This window comes from Mauremys reevesii, linkage group 4, assembly GCF_016161935.1.
Source record: "Mauremys reevesii isolate NIE-2019 linkage group 4, ASM1616193v1, whole genome shotgun sequence".
In the NCBI taxonomy this organism is placed as follows: domain Eukaryota; kingdom Metazoa; phylum Chordata; order Testudines; family Geoemydidae; genus Mauremys; species Mauremys reevesii.
The window spans coordinates 46,367,727-46,383,201 of NC_052626.1; the positions used below are offsets into that span (position 1 = coordinate 46,367,727).

The 15,475-nt window shown below is 42.2% G+C and overlaps 1 protein-coding gene across 1 annotated transcript in view; it reads left to right on the forward strand.

The window, feature by feature from the left end:
* Positions 1-6,375: 6,375 nt before the first annotated feature.
* The window catches only part of LOC120405445, a 54,055-nt gene continuing 44,955 nt past the window's right edge, over positions 6,376-15,475 (forward strand). The window contains exon 1 of the mRNA XM_039539115.1: positions 6,376-6,626. Coding sequence (XP_039395049.1) covers positions 6,530-6,626 — 97 coding nt within the window. The 5' untranslated portion in view covers positions 6,376-6,529. The remainder of the gene's footprint in view (positions 6,627-15,475) is intronic.

Consider the following 15,475-nt stretch of genomic DNA (forward strand, 5'->3'; position numbering starts at 1 on the left):
GGATAAAAATGGGGAGGCAAGGAAGTGGGTAGAGAGGAGGGGTAGGTTGGGGGCGGGGCAGGGGGAGGGGAGAGAATGTATTTAAGAGGATCATTCAGATACTTCCAGAAAAGCATCCCATATTCTTAGGATTTTTCTTCGCATATTTCTGTGATGATATACAATTCTTTCCAGGGTGGCCAAGCCTATAATGTCTATGCTCCAGTCTTCAATTGTTTGGCTCTATTTGAATTTCCATTTTTGTAGTACTAATCTGTTAACAATTATTATTGCTCAGCTGAGCAAAAGTTTTCCAAATTTCTTTAGCTTCCCATTAACATCACTTAGGTTTAAACTGACATGTTTATCTTGTAACACAATTTGATTTGTTAGGGGGAAGTTTACTCTGCAATGAAGTTCTGCCCAAAATATACGGGTATGGGGCATTTCCAGAGCATATGGGTTAAATTAGCACAACCTGAATCATACATTTGTCTGATTTAGCAGCATATGTTTTGAACAGTCAGAGAGCGGTCCAGTACACTCTCCATATAATTTTCTGCTGGATTAATCTTAAACAAAAGTCCAGGAACAGTTCAGAGCACTGGTTAAAATGTGTTACCATTGGTTAGCAGAAAATAATTGGCCTAGTTCTTCCTCCTAAATATTTTTTTAGGGAATCTGTGTTTAATTCAAATTTGCTGGCCAAGTCTGCATATAGTGTTGCCATACGTTTTGGTAATAACATAAGAACATAAGAATGGCCGTACCGGGTCAGACCAAAGGTCCATCTATCCCAGTATCTGCCTACCGACAGTGGCCAATGCCAGGTGCCCCAGAGGGAGTGAACCTAACAGGCAATGATCAAGTGATCTCTCTCCTGCCATCCATCTCCATCCTCTGACGAACAGAGGCTAGGGACACCATTCTTTACCCATCCTGGCTAATAGCCATTTATGGACTTAACCACCATGAATTTATCCAGTTCTCTTTTAAACACTGTTATAGTCCTAGCCTTCACAACCTCCTCAGGTAAGGAGTTCCACAAGTTGACTGTGCGCTGCGTGAAGAAGAACTTCTTTTTATTTGTTTTAAACCTGCTGCTTATTAATTTCATTTGGTGACCCCTAGTTCTTGTATTATGGGAAGAAGTAAATAACTTTTCCTTATCCACTTTCTCAACATCACTCATGATTTTATATACCTCTATCATATCCCCCCTTAGTCTCCTCTTTTCCAAGCTGAAGAGTCCTAGCCTCTTTAATCTTTCCTCATATGGGACCCTCTCCAAACCCCTAATCATTTTAGTTGCCCTTTTCTGAACCTTTTCTAGTGCTAGAATATCTTTTTTGAGGTGAGGAGACCACATCTGTACACAGTATTCGAGATGTGGGCATACCATGGATTTATATAAGGGCAATAATACATTCTCAGTCTTATTCTCTATCCCCTTTTTAATGATTCCTAACATCCTGTTTGCTTTTTTGACCGCCTCTGCACACTGCATAGACATCTTCAGAGAACTATCCACGAAGACGCCAAGATCTTTTTCCTGACTCGTTGTAGCTAAATTAGCCCCTATCATATTGTATGTATAGTTGGGGTTATTTTTTCCAATGTGCATTACTTTACATTTATCCACATTAAATTTCATTTGCCATTTTGTTGCCCAATCACTTAGTTTTGTGAGATCTTTTTGAAGTTCTTCACTATCTGCTTTGGTCTTAACTATCTTGAGTAGTTTAGTATCATCTGCAAACTTGGCCACCTCACTGTTTACCCCTTTCTCCAGATCATTTATGAATAAATTGAATAGGATTGGTCCTAGGACTGACCCTTGGGGAACACCACTAGTTACCCCTCTCCATTCTGAGAATTTACCATTAATTCCTACCCTTTGTTCCCTGTCTTTTAACTAGTTCTCAATCCATGAAAAGACCTTCCCTTTTATCCCATGACAGCTTAATTTGCATAAGAGCCTTTGGTGAGGGACCTTGTGAAAGGCTTTCTGGAAATCTAAGTACACTATGTCCACTGGATCCCCCTTGTCCACATGTTTGTTGACCCCTTCAAAGAACTCTAATAGATTAGTAAGACACGATTTCCCTTTACAGAAACCATGTTGACTATTGCTCAACAGTTTATGTTTTTCTATGTGTCTGGCAATTTTATTCTTAACTATTGTTTCGACTAATTTGCCCAGTACCGACGTTAGACTTACCAGCCTGTAATTGTCGGGATCACCTCTAGAGCCCTTTTTAAATATTGGTGTTACATTAGCTAACTTCCAGTCATTGGGTACCGAAGCCGATTTAAAGGACAGGTTACAAACCTTAGTTAATAGTTCCGCAACTTCACATTTGAGTTCTTTCAGAACTCTTGGGTGAATGTCATCGGGTCCCGGTGACTTGTTAATGTTGAGTTTAGTTAATGTTGAAATCAGTAATATTTGGAGAAATTAAAGCAGTTCAGGTGGGTCGGGGTAGCACAGGCATTGAGGCTAAATAGGTGGGAGATGACATGTTTACACTGGATATATTTCCACTCCTTCATAGTCTCTAGATTGAACCTTTTGTTTAATATTGGAAAAAGGAGGAAGATATTATTTTCCCTTTCCTATCCAGCCTGTCCAAATGATGGGGTTGCCTACTATACAGAGGTTCAAGTTACCCCAGATACAGGCCTTGATATGCAGAAGGGAGTGATTTTTACATTTAATAGACATAGTACACCAAATATTTCTGTCTGACACAATAGTTGGTAATTGTTCTTTAGGAAATCAGTAGTAATCTGAGTGCAGCGCAATGGAAACAGGAAAAGAAGCAACCAATTCTGCCTCTAGATGGAGCCTATCTGGGGCTTTGCAGCATGAGAGAATGAGCCATTGGGCTGCTTGATTAAGAGTCATTGCCTGATGCTAAAGTTTAAAGTTGGGAAATCTAAAACCACATGTTTTGATAGGGAGTTGAAAGGAGATTGTTGCCAGCACCCACAAGAAGGACCTGATCATGTTGTCAATGTTGTTAAAATAAAAGGGAGGAATATCAAAAGGAAGGGAATTCAGAATAAAATTTATACTAGGAAGAACGTCCATTGTGATGCTGGCAAACCAGGTACCAGCTCATGGCAAAGTCCCCATGTCTCACCTGAACACTGACAAATACAGCTGGAATTACTCTGGCTTATCTCCATTTTAGTATTTTTAAATTAGATATTAGGATTATAAGAATGTGTTTAGACTTTATTGAATATTTATGAGTTACTGCATGCATTAATCTCTCTTACAATGTCTATATCCCATATTGTAATATTTAAGCATTTGTATTGTATGCCTCTGTAATTGTGTAACTCATCAAACAGGAGAGAGACATTAATTAGTGTGAAGTGCTGATCTCCAACAGAAGGTGTTATGTCCTTCCCAACAGGAAAAGACCAACAACACCACATGGGCTATTTGTAGGACATTAAAAAGGACAAAAGAGTTCTGCTATTCCACCTGCCTCCTGAAGGTGAGTCATATAAGTGAATTCCTCCTGTCAGCTGAGTTTGCAGCTCAGAGCAATGTGGGGGGAGAGATAAAATCCCTAACAAGAAGGAACTGGATCTCCATGCTTCTTGGATTCTCAAGGGCAAGGTTTCTAGGCATAAGTAAGGGATCCCCAGGCTTGGTTAGCCATAAAGGACATATAGAGCTTGCTTATTATAGACACTTCTATTATCTTTTGAAACTTGATTGCAACTCATTTGTGTATGCGTGTTTACCTGCTTTAACCTCTTAAATAACTAATTTCCTTTTAAAATAATCTTTAGATATCTTATTATAGGATTAGCTACAAGCAGTGTCTTTGGTGTGAGATCTAAGGTGCACTTCCAACTAAAGTCAATGAAATCTTCGTTGCTTCTGACTTATCCCAATTTATCTCAAAGCCAAAGAATATATCAAAGTTACTTATTGTTTGTAGGATATTTAAGAATGGATTGAGATGGATTTTTAATAAATAGGAAAGGCCATTGTCTGCATATAGAAGGATTTTTGTCTCCTGAGTCTCTGATTTGAGCCCTTGAATATCTTGGTGTTCCCTAATTAGTATGTTAAGTGGTTCTAATGCCAGATTGAACAGGAAGGGAAGAGGGGGGCATCCCTGTCTACTTCCCTAAAACAGATCCAGGGAGGGGGATGTTGTGTTATTTGATAGGATACAAGAGTTTGGATTTGAATATTTAATGGATAAACTGTTATAAAGGATTTTCCCAGTCTAAATTTATCCTGGGTAAGAAACAGGTATTTCCAGTTCACTCTGTCAAAGGCGTTCTCTCAATCAAATTAAATGATTGCATGGGAATTTCTAGAGTGTTAGTGCAATACCATAACATTAACCTTTTTTAATAAATCCCAGATGACTGGGATTAACCATATTGGCTAAAAAGCTTGAAAAAATGAAAGTATCTTTATTAGTATTGATGAAAGAGATGTCTATAGCTGTTAGGCTTGTGTGCATTCTCACTTGGTATAATTAGTATGGTAATAAGGGCTTCCCTCATATTAGAAGGTAACATGCCTTTTTAAAAGGCATCTTTGCAAATATATAACAGCTTAGGGGCCAGAATTTCTTTGGAAGTTTGATAGAATTCTATCAATCAATAGGTCATCAGTACCAGGGTCAGGTCTTGCCCTGACTGTTTCCTTCATGGTCTTGATTATTTCTTTTGATTACAAAGGAAAAGCCAGCTTGGCCTGATGCTTTTCTGAGATTTGTGGGAGGTTAAGAGTTTGAACAAAATTATTCAGGTCTTCTGGGTCAGGTTGTGAATTCTTATTGTAAAGAGCCTGGTAAAACTTAAAAAAATTGATCACTGATCTTTTTGATTAGCTGCCCTTGTTCTGATTTGAGTAATACTATTCAGTATGTTTAACCTCTTTTAATATATATGCAAGAATTTTCTCTACTCTTCCCCTCTTTGTGTGTTTGTTTAAGTCTAAAAAGAATAAACTTGGCTTGTTTTGAAGCTGTCTATTTGCTTCATAGTGAAGGTTTTTAAAAAAATTAAAAATCTTCACTTTCTTGGGCGGGGTAGCTTGCACATTCTAATTTTGTAGTTTGGCATTCACTTAATTCCAGGAGCAGAGTCTGCCTAGCCTTCTCTCTACCCACTGAGTAGGAAATGATCCTGCTCCTTAAAAAAAGCTTTCAGAGTATCCCATAGGGTGAACTGCGATATTTCAGGTGTACCATTTGTTTAGAAGAAAAACAGAATTTCTTCTGTGGTATAATTCTGAAAATCTTTATCTTTAAAAGAGAGTTCAATCTCCATTCTCTATAGTTCAGATTCCCCCTCAGGAGGGGAAAATTGGAGTGTCACTGGTGTATGAGCAGAGATCATCATAGACTTGATTTAATTATTAAACATGGAGTCCACCAGATTCATAGCTTTCTTCCTGCTGTATATTTGTGACTATGTAGAATATGGGGGAAGGGAGAGAAGTAAACTCCTTTATGGTAGCATTCTGCCACAGACACATCTCTTATGTTTCTATTATTTGAGTAAGTATGCTGGTGCTAGCCTGACTTGTCTGAAGAAGGGTTTAACACTGCATTAAAATCTCTTGCTATGATGATTGATATGAGTGGGATATTAATTTGGAAAAAACTTCATCTTTGTGTACATATATATTTATTACACTAGAAACAGAGTTAAAGATCTTAGCCTTCACCAGCAAAAATCTACCTTCCTCATCAAAGTCTAAAATTTGTAAATTGAGTCTTTTGTAAAATGATGTTGCTAGGTCTGTAGTTCTCACTTTTTTGTACTGGTGACCCCTTTCACGTAGCAAGCCCAAGTGTGATCCCCTTCCCCTCCATATTAAAAAGTGTTTGAATGCAGCATTTATAATGGTGTTAGAATTAAAAACAAAGTGGGCTTTGGGGTGAAAGCTGACTGCTCACGGTCCTCCCATGTTATAACCTTGTGACCCCGACTCACAGTTTGAGACCCAGCCCCCGGGTACTGTGTCCTGTTTAACACCCCTTCCCCCGTGTTCTCCCTGCCCCTAAGTTATTAAGATGGGTTTCCTGTAGAAAGATGATCTCTACTTCCACAGGAGTGAGCATTCTTCTCTTTATGGCGATTCATCCCTAAAGGGCCCGTTTGAAACTCCAGAGCAGCAGGAGGAGTAGGCCACCTTAAGAGGCAGGACTCTATACTCCGCCCCACCCCAGGAGTAGGGAGGGAGGTGTGGGGATTCTTTGTGCACCTGCGCACTGAGAGGCAGAGCAGCCATATGACTCCTCCCTGAAAAGGGCGAGGAATGTGCGCGTGCGGGGTGGACACGCAGGCTATTATCTGCACATGCGCAGGGAGAAGCGTTTTCATTGCACAGAGGGGCCGCCTCAGTACTGTTTCCGTCCTGAGACGGGCGGCCCTCTCCTTACACATGCGCATTAGGAAACACGTGTAGCGCTGGGAGGCGGGGCTCGCGGCCCTCTGTGCACATGCGCAGTACATACTCGTCGAGCTCGGCTCTAGGCTAGGGCAGCCGGTCAGGCTGGCGATGGATTTTGTCGGGGCGCGGAGCGCGGTGCTGGCAGTGCTGAGGGGCGTGCGCGCAGGCGACCAGTCCCGCCTGCTGCACTGGATGCGAACGACCAGTAAGCGACCGCGGCAGCTGTCCGCCCTCAGCGAGCCTCAGGCACCGCGCGGGGGCCGGGCGTTCCCCGGGAGCTTGCGGCGCTGCGCCCGTTGCGCCCGGGGATTTGGAAGCCCGCGGCTCCTCCCCTGGGTCGCCTCAGCGCGGCGCTCGGAAGGTGTCGCCCCTGGGCAACGTGTGCCCCTCATTTTTAAGTAGGGCTCGGTTAGAGTGCGGAAACTCCGGCGTTGGCAGCCTCTAGCGTTCAGCTACCGCACCTTACCCCCCTCCCCAGATCGTAAGACTGGCTTGAAAATTGAGACTGTTATTTTTAAAGTAGGGCTCTTATTTGCTGTGGGGTTTCTGAGCCTTTGCAAGACTGCCGGGGGGGGGCAATTTGCCCCAGGCCCATAGGGCCCCCCACGAGAATATAGTACTCTATAGTGTATAACTTTTTTTTATGGAAGGGGCCCCCTGAATCCTCTGGGTCGCCCTGCCTTTAGGGTGCACTACGGTAAACGTGTTCAAGTTTTTCTCTGCTGTTCCGAGGGCTAAATGCTTCCTTTGTAAAGCAAATTTTGCTTGGTTGGCTAGGGTTATCCACGGCATTGGTGGGGTCGACTTGATGACGTCTCAAGGTCCTTTCTAGCCCTACCTTTCTATGAGTCTTGTGAAAGCTGAAATCACCACGCAATCTCTTGATTCCAGCAGCGGGGGCGCTAAGAAAAGCCCCTGTTATCACAAGAATTCCTAACATTGAATTTGCATTGGTGTCATTTACAAATGTTAGGTTTTGTCTAACTGCAGGAGATGCACTTGTTCAATTTAAATTGGGTTAAAATCCAGATTAGTGAAAGGGCTGTGCAGATGCTTTAATTTCAATTTAAACTGCAAGCATACAAGCAAAGCTGATGATAATACTGAAACTGATTTAAATTGCAAATGCAAAATCTCATGAGAGAAGTAAATTGGATTTTGGAAATTATTACACTTTTAATAATCAAAGGGATGTAGTTTTCTAAGAAAAGAAACATTTATTTATAAGTACAATGGGATCCTGTGCCATGATTGAGGTTCGTAGGCATTATGAGAATACAAATAACTGTTTCTGACATTAATAGCATTTCTGTAAGACACTTCATAGAGAAAAATATCTTGATAGGTAAGGAGGGACAAGAACTATAACAATACATTAATGTCGGATAATCCTCAAACTGCATGTTGGTTTTTATCTCCTCTCCCATTCATGTATGTGTTCATATTTACACTGCCCTTACATGAGTCCCATCTTTTCCATAGTCTTGATCTGGCAGATTTAGTGATACAGATGTAGAGTAAAATGTAAGAAAATACTGTTGTTGAGTGATGGCACTTTTCTATGTCTGTCTGAGTCTCGTTACCATAGTATCTGAGTGCATCACAGTCTTCAACGTATTTATCCCCACAAGATCCTTGTGAAATAAGAAAGTACTTTTATCCACATTTTTTCAGGGCGGGAAGGAAACTGAAGCATGGAGATTAAGTGATTTGCCCAGTGTTACACAGGAAGGCTGGTACAGAGTAGAATATGCTGAGTCCCAAGATAGCACCCGTATTGGACCAGCTGGTTTTGAGTAGTGTATCTGCAATTTCTAAAAAGACTTTAAAAAATTAGTCTTATATGTTTAGTTTCTTATGAATTGTTCACAACAATCTTTGAGAAGGTTGAAAATGTAGCGTATGCATTTAAGTAATGCACTGAAGCCATAGCCTCATAGTACTGTGCTGATTAAAGTGCAGCCCCAGCCTCTGCTCCGGTCCGTGTCTCCTCCCCCACCCCCTGGAGCTGCAGCCCTGCTCCTGGCCCCAGTTTAGGGTGTGTGTGTGTGGGGGGGGTGGGGATGGGACAGGAGGAAGTGGATGGGGTAAGGGGGGGACAACCCTCAAAAGTTTGGGGACAACTGCATTAGGCAGATTATGAGATAATTTGCCCCCACATTACAGATTAGGAGGAGACCAAATAGTTAAAGATATGCTTCAGATTTTAATGCAAAGGTTTAATGTTTATTCCAAAAATCATTAGCAATAACTTTATTGTTTTGGGTTCTTGTTATCCATATAGAGGTCCAATCCTGTTTTGCATCTTAAGTTTTTGGCCTCAACACACTGAGCAAGTAGGTTTCACAGTTTAATGATGCATTTTGTGATTAATAACTGAACACTTGCTCTTACTTTGTTTTCCTGTCACTTAGCTGGTTTCTGTTTCATGACAATACTTTGCTTCTCACCTCATGACTACTTATTTTCTTTATTTTTTTTTTTGTGAGGGACCTATGAAAAACTTTTTTGAAATCTAAATGAACAGTGTCATTCCATTCTTCTTCATCCACAACTCTTACACCTTCATAAAATTCTAATAGGTTAGTGAGACATGATTTTTCCTTTGCACAAACCTTGTTGATTAAACTCTCATTGTCATCCAGATGTTTTATTATTCTAATTAACTATTGTTTCAATCAGTTTACCAGGTACAGGAACTCCTCACTTAACGTTGTCGTTATGTTCCTGAAAAATGCGACTTTAAGCGAAACAATGTTAAGCGAATCCAATTTCCCATAAGAATTAAAGTAAATGAGGGGGTTAGGTTCCAGGGAAATATTTTCACCAGACAAGACCTATATCTATCTATCTATCTACACACACACACGCAGTGCAGTATACGTTTAAATAAACAATTTAATACTGGTACACAGTGGTGATGATTGTGAAGCTTGGTTGAGGTGGAGGAGTCAGTGGGTGGGATATTTCCCAGGGAATTCCTTACTGCTAAATGAACTAGCAATTGACTGAGCCCTCAAGGATTAACTCTCACAACACTCTGCAAGGTAGCAGGAAAGGAGGGAGGGCAGACAGAGACATACACCTCTGTGTGTGCAAGAAAAAATACGCATTTCCCCTTTAAGTAGCTGACCCCAGGCTTAAGTACACTGCCTTTTAAATTAAATCAGCTTGCTGAGACCTGAGAAGGCAGCTACTGCCTAGAAGCTCCCTCCCTCCATCGTGTGTCCCCCTATCTCTATGGAAGATGGGGTAAGCGGGGTGCAGGAGAGGGGGAGACACCTTGACAGCCCTCCTTTTCCCCCCTCCCACCCGTACAGCAAGCAGGAGTCTCTGGGAGCAGTTCCAAGGCAGAGGGCAGGAGCAGCACATGGTAGTGGGGGGAGGGACAGATGCTGCACAGGGAACTTTGGGGAGTGGGGAGCTGATAGGGGGGCTGCTTGTCCACCCTGATTCCAACCACCCACTAGCTAGCTGCAATGGGCTGCTCTTCTTGCAAGCAGTGGACAAAACAGGCGGCTGCCGAATGACGTTAGAAGGGAGCATTTCCCAACTTTAAATGAGCATGTTCCATAATTGATCAGCAATGAAACAACATTAACCGGGACAACTTTAAGTGTGGGGATCTTGTATAGATGCAAGGCTTACTGGTCTGTAGTACCTTGGATCACCTCGAGAGCCTTTTTAAAGTGTACACATGTTTAGTACTCTTAATGTGACAGCATATTTTTGCTAACGATTTCTGCACTTAAGTTAATGAGAATCTGTCAAGTAGATCAGGCCCCAGATTTTGAACTGCTTTATAACTGATGCAATCTGGTAGGCTGTGCTCTCATAGTTTAATGTACTCTGTTGCTGTTGTTTTTAAAAAGCCCCAGTAATTGAAGAAAGTCCAGAGGAGTTGGACAAAAATGAGAAGAGGTCTAGAAAACATGACCTATGAGGAAAGATTGAAAACATTGGGTTTGTTTAGTCTGGAGAAGAAGACTGAGGGGTCATGGTAACAGTCTACAAGTACATAAAAGTTTGTTGTAAAGAGGGAGGGGATAAATTGTTCTCCTTAACCTCTGAGGACAAGTAGTAATAGGCTTAAATTGCAACAAGGGAGATTTAGACAGTAGGACAAACTTCCTAACTCTAAGGGTAGTTAAGCACTGGAACAAATTACTTAGGGAGGTTGTGGAATCTCCATGATTGGCAGTTTTGAAGAACAGGTTAGGATGGTCTAAACAATACTTAGTCCTGCCTCAGTGCAGGGGACTGGACTAAATGGCCGATCAAAGTCCTTTCCAGTTGTATGTGTCTATGATTTGTGGAGCAAGCCAAAACTAACATAGCAACAGTTTTGTAATTGCAATTCAATTTTTTGTTATATGTAGAAGATCAAATGCCAGGATAGACTGGATGCACTGGTAATATAGGACTGAACAACTAAAGTAACCAGTTGGAGAACAAAATAACTGGGTGTTCTCATTAGGTCTACCCAGGAATCCTCCCAATTCTAAGAGTCTCATTGTTATTACAAGTTGAAATAGTTTGCCTTTCAGAAATGACAGCACATGCCATGAGAATGTAGCCCTTAAATTTGCTAACTTCCTCACTATGTTTTCTTCTTCAGGAATATCTTCTTTGTCAGTAGGTGTCAAGACTACTGCATAGTATCTAATTATGTAGGAGTTAAGAATACACTTTTGGCTACTGTACTTCACAGTTTTGAAAGACTGCAAGTGAATATTGCATCGGCACTAGGCAATAAAGAGACAGGAAACCATCTGTGTTCTTAGCTCTATTATGGCATCAACTGAGACTTTCATGGTCTAGAACAGTGGTTCTCAAACTTTTTTTTTGCAGACCACTTCAGAATTGCTGAGGGTCTTGGCAGACCACTTAATGATCTTTCCAAATGTTGTTTGTACTGTTAGCTAACTATTGTAAAGTGTTTTGGGAAAAAGCGCTATATTAAAAAAAAACTTAATTTTTTTGTTCTACAAATAAAAGCACACAACTCATATTTTAATATCAGTAGTCTTATCTTTCTAATGCAATGGATGTGCCCTCTTTCACCTGCCGCGGCAGCCCCCGAGCTGGGGATGGGAAGGGGGGTGGGTGGGAGGTGTCTCTCCCTGGCAGCCGCAGCTGTGGAGCTGGGGAAAGTTGCCTCTTTTTGTGACCACCACAGTCCTGCATGTCCCAAATTACCCCCACCCCCTCTTCTCACCCCACTCCCTATAGCACGGCATGCACTCACTGCCATGGCACCTCCTGCTGGTTACTTTGGGAATTAGCTCTTCCAGCTCCAGAGAGCCTTCTGCTGGCCGGTGTGTCTCCTGCTGTCGCTACTTGTCTTACCACTGGCATCAGAGTAGGTCCCGCATTCCCCTTGGCCTATGGTGCCTCTTCTCTGGGATACTGCCCCACAGCAGTGCCCCCAGACTCAGGGGTCCTCCCCTCCCTGGGGAACCCTAATCCCCTCATCCCACCTCACCCCAGTGACCCACTGCCAGTCTTCATCAAGCCCCATCCCTCAGGGGCAAACCAAAGTCTGAAGTGGCCACTCATCATCGGCAAGGGGGGTGGACCGACTGCTTCTTCCTTCCTTGGCTGCTTCCCCACTGCCTCAGTACCTCCTCAGGTCTTGGAAGCAAAGCCTTAGCTAGGGAGTTCACCAGGCTGGAGCTCCTCCTGCTCTGTCTAAGGTACCCTCTTCTGCTGGCAGGCAGCCAGTCTTTCCCTCTCTAAGGCTGGAGAGAGACTGGCAGCCTTCTGGCCCTGCAGTCTGTCCCTGATTGGCTGCCTCCTAGCCTTCTCTGATTAGCTCTCAGCCCCAGCACTCCCCAAGGGCTGGCTTCTAACCCCTCTGAGCCAGAGGGGGGGTGACCACCCCACCACAATGCCTCTCCCACCTATCTCCTATTCCCCCCAAAGCTACCACCTCACCTTACATGTGTGTCTTCTCCAAGGTCCAGGCACCTAATTGGAGCCACATGGGGTGGCCCTTCATTCTCTTGTGTGTGGCCACCAAGGCACGCACCTTAGAGGGAACTATCTGTGGACCACCTGAATGGAGCTCGTGGACCTCTGGTGATCCACGGACCACAGATTGAGAACCTCTGGTCTAGAACTTCCAGAGAGCCACAAGAGAAATACAGTAACTTTAAATGCACAGAAGAGGATAGTGGAGAGGTGCGGTGCATACAGAACATGGTCTCCTATCACTTTAAGCAGAGGTTAACACTCTTTCCAGATTCCTTGACATCAGCAGTGTTGCTGGTGTTTAAACAAGGAAGCAAACAAAAGTATCAATATTCTTTAATCTGATTGTATGAGATATATTCTTTTTAGTTAGGAGGAACATACAAAAGTTTTAGGCATAAATTTTTGAATTTATCATTACCCCTCTAATGGTGATAGTCACTGTTATTAGATTGGTAGTCAGAAGAAACACTCATACAACTCTCAGCCTACAAATAACTTCACTTTTTCCCCCTCTAGCACGACTTGGGATTATTTTAAATGGCCATAGCCTTTAGTATGTATCTGCCATTTCCTTCTCTCGCACCAAGTCAAGGGGCAATGAGCAAATGGAGGAAGGAAAGAACTCTCTCTTCTACTGGCTTATTCACCTAAAGAATTGAGTAGAGATTAAGTTGAGGCAGTTGCTCAGCAGGGCTGTTCTCCTGAGCCCCTTCCTGCAGGTGTTGTCCAAAATACTGAGAGAGAGTCTGAACTAGTGGAGGAAGATGGGGCTTAAAATCACTATACCCTGCCCCCAGAACTAGGGCCTCCGCTCAGCATTCTTGGTGACTCCTCACCTCAGGGAGCTGCTCTGAGCAACAATTGTGGCAGTGGCGAGGGAAGGCAGATCCTACTACGTTCTTCTCCCAAAATTTCTCTGTCCTAGACACTTATCACATCCATTACTGTAATATCTGAGCACTCCCATAACCACTAAGATTGGGACAGGACAAAGTATTGCAAGGAATCAGTATTGAGATGCATGGTTAACACTGACTACATCTCTAGAACTGGGGTTGTCCCACTCAAGGAGAAGCCAGTATCATGGGAGATGCTGAAAAGTTGTCCAGTCTCCACAATTATCCAGTGAATTTAAAGCCCAGTATTTCTAGGAATGCAGAGGAGGGAGCAGAGGAATGATGTTGGGCAAAAAAAAAAAAGAACCAAATAATAGTGGAAAACCAATTTGAATGTATATGGTGAAAGAGAGATCATTGCAACCAAGGGGGAGTAAAATAAACAGGGAAAATGACATCTTCTGAGACACAAGTTTATCCCTTTCTTTTCTGTACTCCTACCGCAGTCCTATTTCTGTTCCCATCAAGATGTTGCATTGCAACAATTATACTTCCAGCTGAGGAGGGCTGGGCATGGTTCCAACATCATCAGCAGAGCAATTTAAGGCTCACATCCTCATCACCACCCCAGGGCTGAGTGTGTTTGGAGCTCATGGCAGCTTGAGATAAAGACCTGAGCAGGTTGATCCTCCTGCACTAACATGTTGCATCACTGCTAAGACTGCTTGGTGGGTTTTTTTACTTCTATGAAAATGATAAATATGTAAAATGTTATCTGGCATATCCTTTAAAAGTAATTTAAGATCTTTATAGCATAGCAAACAGCTAGTAACTTTTATCTTGTCTAGAATAAAGGCCATATCTGAACAACTAAGAACTCAAATAGAAAACTTTAAACAGTTCCTTGGTTTAACAGTTTCCATGAGTAATCTTCCTTAGTAATTATGGTAACATAAATCAACGTCTTGAACCTATTTTTCTCCTCTGCCCATATACAGAATAAAATAAGTGATACTTTTTTCAGTTCTCACAAATTACAGAAGTTCCAACTCTTTTCACATGATGATAGAAATAGTCTACTGTCTTCAGGCAGCTGCTTAGCAACACAGCTTTCACTCTTTCGCAACCAGCTTCCTCATCCCACGCACTACAGTGTAATGCACGTCATTTTCTGGTGACTTACGTTACAGCTTTTCCTTTGAATTACAGTCAGTTTTAGATCTTGAAGAAATGAAACACTGTCAGAAATAGCAACAAGAAGCGTTGGTACTTTTTTTAAATACTGGGAAAGCCAAGTCCCAGAAATTTTGCCTGAGGAAACTTGGACAAAACCTAAAGGCTAATTAAAGCCAATTTGAGAACCCCCTGCAAAGATTCCATTAAATTGGGGTGCAGAGTTCAGTGTGTTGTGTGTGTAAGCTGAAAGAGTCTACTTGTAATATGCTCAGGTTGTGTTAAAAGAGGGAGACATCCTGGTTTACTAGGGGCTCATATGATCACTGCCAGCTCTCTGTCAACCTGATGAATCTTTTACAGCATAGAACTGGAGCATGAGCAGTACATGAATTTGCATTGCTGATATACTGAAGTGTGTGAACCCCAGCACTGCTAGTAGCACATCTGGTGCTGGAACTCCAAATGTGTGGTGTAAACTGTAGAAGAGCATTAACCCTGGAGCTGAACATGTGCCTGGAATTGTTTCCCCAAGCTATTAGTGATGGCGCCATCTGCAGTTAGAGGTTTGAGAGCATTGTGTAAACTGACCCTTCAGACTTCACTATTATAAAAGTGTCCCAGGTTATATTAATGTTTATACAGAGAAGGCATGGCCTCAGGTTGAAAGACTCATGCTTTAAAAAAACCTCTCTCATACAGTAAACTCTGGGGTACTTCAGTTAACCTCAGGAGGAGGGAAGAATGAGTTGACTATCAGGATTGACTCTCTGACTTCAGGAAGTCCACTTTTCAAATCTGAAACTAGAGTCATTAAGTCACCTTTCTTCTTGGCAACTAAAAACCTTTTTTTTGTATTTTGAGCTTTTAAAACAGATTTAACAAGCCAATTTGTGGATTCTTACTAATCAATCATACACTGATAAGTAGTGCCCTACCAAATTTACAACCATGAAAAAGACGTCACAGACTGTGAAATTTGGTCTCCCACCATGAAATCTGTGTTTTGTTGTTTTTTTTTGTTTGGGGATTTTTTGTGTGGTTTTACCATATATTATACAGATTTCAT